This window comes from Brassica oleracea, unplaced genomic scaffold (assembly GCF_000695525.1).
Source record: "Brassica oleracea var. oleracea cultivar TO1000 unplaced genomic scaffold, BOL UnpScaffold01067, whole genome shotgun sequence".
In the NCBI taxonomy this organism is placed as follows: domain Eukaryota; kingdom Viridiplantae; phylum Streptophyta; class Magnoliopsida; order Brassicales; family Brassicaceae; genus Brassica; species Brassica oleracea.
Window position 1 is genome coordinate 11,605 of NW_013617636.1, and position 8,120 is coordinate 19,724.

General features: G+C 43.2%; 1 protein-coding gene and 1 long non-coding RNA gene across 2 annotated transcripts; one reads left to right on the top strand and one right to left on the bottom strand.

Moving 5' to 3' along the window:
• Positions 1–537: 537 nt before the first annotated feature.
• LOC106320791 (probable glutamyl endopeptidase, chloroplastic) lies at positions 538–1,399 on the top strand. Its single transcript, XM_013759146.1, has 5 exons — positions 538–627; positions 701–761; positions 868–1,017; positions 1,119–1,256; positions 1,349–1,399. Coding segments are annotated over exons 1-5 (402 nt in total). The 5' UTR covers positions 538–625.
• A 3,281-nt stretch (positions 1,400–4,680) lies between these two features.
• Positions 4,681–5,465, bottom strand: LOC106320793. Its single transcript, XR_001265917.1, has 3 exons — positions 5,365–5,465; positions 4,961–5,068; positions 4,681–4,760 (listed from the first exon to the last, which is right to left on the bottom strand). It is a non-coding gene; the product is annotated as an uncharacterized LOC106320793 (long non-coding RNA).
• Between the last annotated feature and the right edge of the window lie 2,655 nt (positions 5,466–8,120).

Below are 8,120 nucleotides of genomic sequence, written 5' to 3' on the forward strand. Positions count from 1 at the left end.
CCACGATCATCGAGTTGACTGTCTTCCATGACTCAGTTTCCGCCGGCTTCTCCTTCTCATCCGGCATTAGAAACGTACCGTTGATAAACCTTGTTTTGTGCTTCGCTCGAAGTGCGTTTTCTCACTCCGACGCCCACTCAGCGTAATTCTCTCCATTCAACGAGACTGGAGAGATCGACACTCCTGGGTTATCTGACGGATGTAAATAATGCGAGATCACACCCTCACCACTGCTACCGGCGACCGCTGATATTTCTTGTTTTGCCATCAAACTCTGTTTCGATTTTCTCTCTTAGAAACTTAAACTCAAGCTCTTAGAGACGCTCTATATGTACGATACTTTACAAGAATATTCTCAACACAATATCTTCTAAGGTCCTTATCACAATCGTGAGAGCTTATCTATAACCACTTCAACCTTATCACTTCATCACTTCGAGAACCTTTACCAAACCGAACCGGACATTACTTAACCATTCTCTACAAAATTAAACAATAAATCAACCTTAAGACAATAATAATAGTTGGTTGCAGAGTTTACAAGACATACGAAACTCAGAAAGTGCAGTGATCCTTTAAGACCTGCCTCAGCGAGATCAAACGCTCCGCTGTGCTTATAGATCAAATGTAGATTTTAAATCTGAGATGTGCTTGAGTTTGACAGATTCTAATGTTAACAACTGAAACACACCATGTGTAGGTATGTAGAGAAATTGGTTGCAAGTGCCGAGGCTGCTGTAGATGAAGTCGTCAGGCGTGGAGTAAGCATCATCACTTGATCCAGATTTCATCATCCTACGATTGTATCATTGTCCTCAAAAGTGTTGAAGCTATACAAGTATTTTCTTGGTCCTCTCATTTTTCAAGGTGGCTCATCCAAGCAAAACCGCTGTTGGTGGACACTCTTATGGAGCGTTTATGACTGCAAATCTCCTTGCTCATGCTCCTCATCTTTTCTCCTGCGGAATAGCTCGATTTGGCGCTTACAACAGAACACTAACGCCATTTGGTTTCCAGGTGCCAGCATAACCCTTTTTTTTCTCGTCTCATTCTCTGTTTTAGATAGATATTGACCTATCTTTTTGGTTAACCTTGTAACTATGCCTGAAAAATTTCAGAACGAGGACCGGACACTGTGGGAAGCTACTAACGTCTATGTCGAGATGAGCCCATTCATGTCTGCCGATAAAATCAAGAAGCCAATCTTGCTCATCCATGGTGAAGAAGACAATAACCCAGGAACTCTAACAATGCAGGTTATAATTTACTTCAATAGAAATCCACACCAATTTTTTTCTGCATTGGTTCTCTCTTAACTATATTCATTTCATATACTTTGTTATAACAGTCGGACAGATTCTTCCGCGCTGGACCGAGATACTGTGGGTTGACGTTTTGAGGACCAGGAGACCAGGTTGTCGCCGAGGAAGATGCAGTAACCTGATGTCGAACGGCGTGTGTTTGGACACCCGGCCCAGTCGGCATCAGTATACGCTGTAAGCGTTGAGGAATTGCTTCTGTAGAGTTGTAGGCCATGCGTGAGGGTTCCTTGGAGATAGCGCAACACTCTTTTGAGTGCTTGGAAATGAGGGACTCGCGGATCATGCATGAAAAGACAAAGTTGCTGGACTGCATACTGGATGTCTGGGCGAGTCAGGGTTAGGTATTGTAGAGCGCCTGCGAGGCTTCGGTAGAAGGTCGGGTCGTCGATTGGGGCGCCTTCGTCACTTGAGAGCTTCGCTTTTAGATCTACAGGGGTAGAGATGGGGTTGCAGTTCTCCATTGATGCACGTGTTAGAATCTCTTTTGCGTATGCTGATTGAGAGAGCATCATTCCTTTGGTGTTATAGTCTACTTTGATGCCAAGGAAATATTTGAGGAGGCCTTCTTCTGACATCTCAAATTCTTGTTTGAGGAGCGAAGTGATCTTGTTTCTTAACGATGGTGATGAAGCCGTAATGAGAATGTCGTCGACGTAGAGTAATAGGAAAGCTTGCTGATCCCCTTTGTCGTAGACGAATAGAGATGTATCACTATTGCTCTTCTGGAAGCCGATACCTGAAACAAAAGAGGAGAAACGAGCATTCCATGCCCTCGGAGCCTGTTTGAGGCCATAGAGTGCCTTCTCCAACTTACAGACGTGGTGAGGGTTTGTTTCATTCTTCATACCTGGCGGCTGATGCATGTAAACCGGTTCGTCGAGGGTGCCATGGAGGAAGGCATTCTTGACGTCAAGATGATGTACTTCCCAGTTGCGTTGAAGGGCCAGATGAAGAACGGTACGTATCGTTACGGGCTTGACCACAGGGCTGAAGGTTTCGTCATAGTCAAGCCCTTGTTCCTGAGACTTCCCATTAGCCACGAGGCGAGCTTTGTGGCGAACTGGATTGCCATCTGCATCAAATTTGTACTTATACAACCACATGGAACGAACTATGTTAGTGTCAGGTGGTTTAGGCACCAATTTAAACGTCTCATTCTTAATCAATGCATCGTACTCTACAGTCATGGCAGGGTTCCAGTTCGGATCTTTAAGAGCTTGAAGGTGGGTATTTGGAATTGGTGAAACTGTGGTGTGGAGGGAAAGAACAGATTTTTGTTTGCGGGTTCCGTCCCTACTCCGTGTTGTCATAGGATGACGTGTTGGAGGCGGTAAGGAGTGGACCGGAGCCGGCTGATTTACAGCAGGCGGTATGGTCGGGCCAGAAAGAGAATGGGCCGGCACCATCGGTTTTTGAAGAATCTGTTTGAAAACAGGGGAAGTTTCAGTGTTTTCAAGGAAGGTATAAGTGTTTTTGGCTGGAGTAGAATGTGTTTGGGCTGAGGGAAAAATGGTCTCGTCGAAAATGACGTGACGGGAGATGATGATTTTTCTTGTTTTGAGGTCTAAGCAGCGATATCCTTTATGGTTTGCAGGATAGCCAAGAAAGACACATGGTGTGGAGCGGGCAGCAAGTTTATGAAGTTGAGAGTGGTTTATGTTTGGGAAGCAGAGGCACCCGAAGGTGCGTAGGTGGGAGTAGGTAGGTTTTTTTTGGTATAGGAGAGAGTAAGGTGTTTTGTTTTGAATGGTAGAGGAAGGGAGAATGTTGAGAAGATGAACAGCGGTGTGTAAGGCCTCTATCCAATATGTTGGAGCCAGACGCGCTTGAAAGAGGAGAGTTCGAATGGTGTTGTTGATTGTTCGTATCATTCTCTCAGAACGGCCATTCTGTTGAGAGGTGTGAGGACACGAAAATCTTGCAACGATTCCATTTGAAGAGAAGTAGTTGTGGAATTGGGCATTGTTGAACTCGCCTCCGTTGTCGCATTGGAATGATTGAATAGTTATTTTGAATTGTGTCTTGACATACGCCGAGAAATGAGTGAATTTAGAAAAGACCTCGGATTTGTATCTGAGAGGATAAACCCACAAGAAATGTGAAAAATGATCCAAAAATAGAACATAGTACTTGAACCAACTGATGCTTGAAATTGGTGAGGTCCAAATATCAGAATGAACAATTTCAAAAAGAGAAGAAACTGTTTTATTTGAATCATAGAAAGGAAGTTTTAAGTGTTTACCCATTTGGCAAGCTTCACAACAAGTTGGAAGTTGCCTTTTATTACAAGAAATAGATTTTGCAGAAATTAAAGAATTGAGAGAGGCATCGTTAACGTGCCCTAGGCGCTTATGCCAAGTAGAAGGATCTGCGACAACGAGAGCGGTTGGAGAAGCTGAAGTCGTCGGTTTATTTGTTTGGCAGGGCACGGAGTAGAGTTCTCCGATGCTGTTACTGCGGAGCAGAATCCTCCTGGTGTTGAGGTCCTTTATAGAAAAACCAAAAGGGTCGAATTCGACCGAACACCAGTTATCATTAGTTTACCGACGAACAGAGACTAGATTCTTGATAATGTTAGGAGTAACAAAAACATTGTTCAAGGAAAGAGGTCGAGAGAGTGAACAGAGAGAGCTTGAACCAGAGAGAGTAATTGGAATATGAGAACCGTTACCTACTGTGACTGCGTTTCCGGTGCAAGGTTTAAGAGGAGAGTTTAAAATACCTGACGATGAGGCTCACCATGTTCCCTTGTTCCCTGAAATCAATTAATTTTTCTTAGCTTTTCACAGCCAAATCAAATTTTAAACAGAAAATTAAACAGATTCCCTTCCTGCTTCCCGGGTTTTCGTTCTACTCTTTTTTTTTCATATGAACATTAAATTCTTGCTACTTGATTACTAGCAAGCTCTACAATCTCTGATAAGGTCTTACTGTAAACAACTAGATAGCCATAATTGACAAGCATATTGTAGTAACATAGTTTTTTTTTCCGTGTTTGGCATTTCTACTGTACAAGATGAAGACTTGGCATTGATTCATGAACAAGGAGAACTTACTTGGCCCTGTCGTAAAGCAACTTCCAAACATGCGATTTTTTTTTTTTTTTTTTTTTTTGATTAACCAGGTGTTGACCTTGCGGCCCCCCACCTAGGCCCGGCGCCAGCCTTTGCCTGTACCTTTTTACGGGCCCTGGGCACGCCTCCCCCTCCCCGCGAGTCGAACAGCCGACCTCCCCTCCCGGAGGTAGTACCACTGGACTACGAAGTCCTGGGTAAAACAAACATGTGATTTTGGACCTTTTATATATGCAGCAGCCTTCAATGCGTCAGTAGACAATGCCTCGGTCTTACCAAGGTTGTCAGGTACAAGTGCTAGGTAATAATAAGCTTGACCGAAGGCTGGTGCTTCGTTAATAATGTCAAATAAAATAGGAAAAGCCTGGAGGAAAGTAAAACAGCATTGATCAGGATCGATCCATAAATATAACACACACACTCTATTTAGGAAAAAGCAGCAGTAAATGTAATAGTCAAAACGATATATAGTGGTAGATGAAAATCAGTTTGCTTATTCAGGAAATTATGAAATGTGTTCCTGAAGAAAAAGGCACGATAAAATAAACATTTCATCTGGATTACCTCACTGTCTTTATTATCTGCGTGAAGAAAAATAGCCTCAGTCATCCTCTTCTGAATCTCAGGTGAAATTTGTTTCTTTGACCCCTGTCGTCTACCCCTTTTTTTATTCTGCACAAGTATATACACTGTGATTTTTTTTTTTAAAGTAAGCATGCAGAGTTGCCAGGTTAATATGAATAGGACTGTCTAATCATATAATTTCGTGGAGTGTAGCACACGAGAATGAACAAGCGAAGCAGGAGGGATTCCAGTGAGGTTCAAGAACAAACATGCAGTTCAAGTACTTTTAATGCTAAATAATAGACAAAAGTCAAAGTTCTTGCTGCATTAGACGGACTGAAGACACAATGTAATACAAGTTAACTCGTGAAATATAAGAAAGAAGCTGTCCTATGAAAACGCACCATCCTTCTCCTTCGTCGGCGGCCAGTAAAGACGAGTTCCTTAGCATCATACTTGCCTCTCTTCTCTGAACCATCACGTTGAGAATCAAAAAGTGCTTTGCGTTTCTTCTCAGCCAGAGCTTCATATTCAAGGCGTTCGAATGTGGTCGGAATTCCTCTTCCAGCATCATCAGACTCATCTCCTACTTCCATATTGCTTGGACCCCCTTCTGATACAGACAACGAGTTTTCCTCATCTTCTCCCACCAGACCCTTTCCCTTATCTTCCATAAGGATAAACAAACCAAAAACAAGTCTCTTTTGGATTTTACTTCTCTCAAGCGAGAGGAGTTGAGACGGGGTTGCGTAGCTTCACTATGTTAAGAGGAAGGGGGAAGGTATTCTCGAACGGAATAGTCGATTACACAGAAACGTCTTCAAATCTTCAGACCAAATTCTCACAACACTGGATTCTATGATCAGAAACTCAAACCCTAGCGCTTCCTCTGAGATGCTCAACTCAACTTCTGGTTCAGCCTTGATGCAGCGTATCATACATATTTGGTGGGCTTTTAACGTATATTGGACTTTACTCGTTTTTCCAGTAAATAATTGTTTAGATTTGATTCTTATAGATAAATATAAATCTGTGTAAATTAGGAAGAAGAGATACGCTACCGTTCTCTTTCGTTTAGTATAAATAGGACATTCTAGGTTTTTGTATAAACAACCTTGTTATTGAATTATATTTGCAATTGCAATCAGAGCTTTATAGCACTTAGAGGAGTACTCTAAGCAAATAACGATTTTATAGCAAATAACGATTTTATAGTGTTTTTTTTTTTGAAACACATATTTCGATTGATAAAGAAATTAGTTGGGAGCAGTTAAGACATCACCAACAACCAAAGGTTCAGGAGCTTTCAAAGCATCCTTTGCCAAGCAGTCCGCTAACATATTTTTCTCTCTAGGAATCCAAGAGAAAACAACAAACTCAAACACAGAAGCATATGAGAGAATATCAGAAACCAAACTATAGAGTTCAGTTGTGGATGATTCAGGCTTTACTGCCTTGATAAGCAGAGCAGAGTCAGACTCGAAAGCGACCTTCTTCAGCCCCAAGCTTGCGCAGGTACGGACAGCTTCCCGTAGGGCTAATCCTTCCGCCGATAAGGACGAGACAACGCATTTGGTAGTCTTCATGAAAGAGCGATTTCCGGTTGTCGAGAGGATGATCCATCCCAAGCCCGCTTTGTTTGAAACAGAGGCCCATGCTGCATCTGAGCGAATTACCACCGTGTCCCGAGGGTTCAGCGCAGGAAGAATTGGGCGTTTCAGGCCAACAGTACTTTCCTTCTTCACTTCAGTACTCCATTCTCGTGCTAGGACAATAGCCGTTGTCAAGGTGTCCTCCGGCGAAGCAGAGTGGCCCTCGAAGACAAATTTGTTCCGAGCTTTCCAAAGAGACCATAAGATCCAAGGAACCAGTGTGCTCGAAGTGATACCTGCAGGGGGAAGACATTTAAGGGCGCAGAGGCCATCCCAGCTGTTCATTAAATCTATTATTCCACTAACATCCATATCAGTCATGAGAGGAGCTAAACTCCAGACTCGTTGCGCGAAGGGACATTGGAATAGGAGATGAATAATAGATTCCGAGCAGCCGCATCGTTTACAAGCGGGGTCAGCAGGAACGTGTCTGTCTAAGAGCCTTTCTCCCACCGGGATAGCTCCCTTGAGAAGCCTCCATGAGAAAAGTTTAATCTTTGGGGCACAAGTCAGATTCCAGACACTTCTTTTCCACTGAAAACCGAGGTTGTTTTGTGCTATTTCTCCGTTTTCCTCTTGATTGACCGCCATATAATACCCCGATTTTGTAGAGTAAGTTCCCGACCTTGTTCCTAGCCACACTTGCTTATCTGGAGCCCCCGTCAGGCTTGGATTGATGCTTAGTATTTTCTCCTCGTAGGCTGGAAGTAAGAGCTTGATTTTAGGTACATCCCATTCTCCCGTCCCAGCGTTTATGAGGTCCGCGACAGTAAGATCTTGGTGTGCTTCATTTGGCGGTCCCATTGGTCTCTGTTGACAAGTAAGGCTCAGCCAGGGGTCGTTCCATATGCTGATGGAGTCTCCATTGCCCACAATCCATCCTAGGTTCTTAAGTAAGAGGTCTCTGCCCTTGAGGATTCCCCGCCACCCATGCGACATAGTTGAAGTTTCCTCGGCTTGTAGGATGTTGGAGTCTTGACAGTACTTTCCAAAAAGTACTCTTCCTAGGAGACAGTTGGGGTTTTGGAGAAGCCTCCACCCAATCTTTGCTAGCAGTGCAATGTTGAAGTTCTGGAACTCTCGCATCCCTAGTCCGCCAATAGCTTTCGGTTTTGCTATACTGTCCCAAGCCACCCAAGCCATCTTTCTCTCATTTTCATTTTGATCCCACCAGTAGCGTGTAACTGCAGACTGGAGGCGTTTACACAGCGAGACAGGCATTAAGAAGGTGATTACGCGTTTAAGCACACACCAATTAACCTAATGTGCCAACAATACCACAATCGAATGGTATGTCATTGTAGCATTTTAGGATCGAATCCACAGAGAACTATAGACTTATAACACCAAGAATACACAAACCTTCCTAATCTAAGCAAACAAGAAGATAGATGATTTGTAACAAACTAATATCCTAGAAATATAAACAAGTGAATCCATGGGCTAAGGGAATTGACTTCAAGTAACTAAGATCCAATCTAGGTGACAAGCTTTCTATTGGGAATTGA

Bases quoted from the DNA above. Each gene is read 5' to 3' on its own strand.
- LOC106320791 (XM_013759146.1), top strand. The intron at 1,018-1,118 runs GTGCCAGCATAA...GAAAAATTTCAG, and splicing joins TAACGCCATTTGGTTTCCAG to AACGAGGACCGGACACTGTG. The intron at 1,257-1,348 runs GTTATAATTTAC...TTGTTATAACAG, and splicing joins CAGGAACTCTAACAATGCAG to TCGGACAGATTCTTCCGCGC.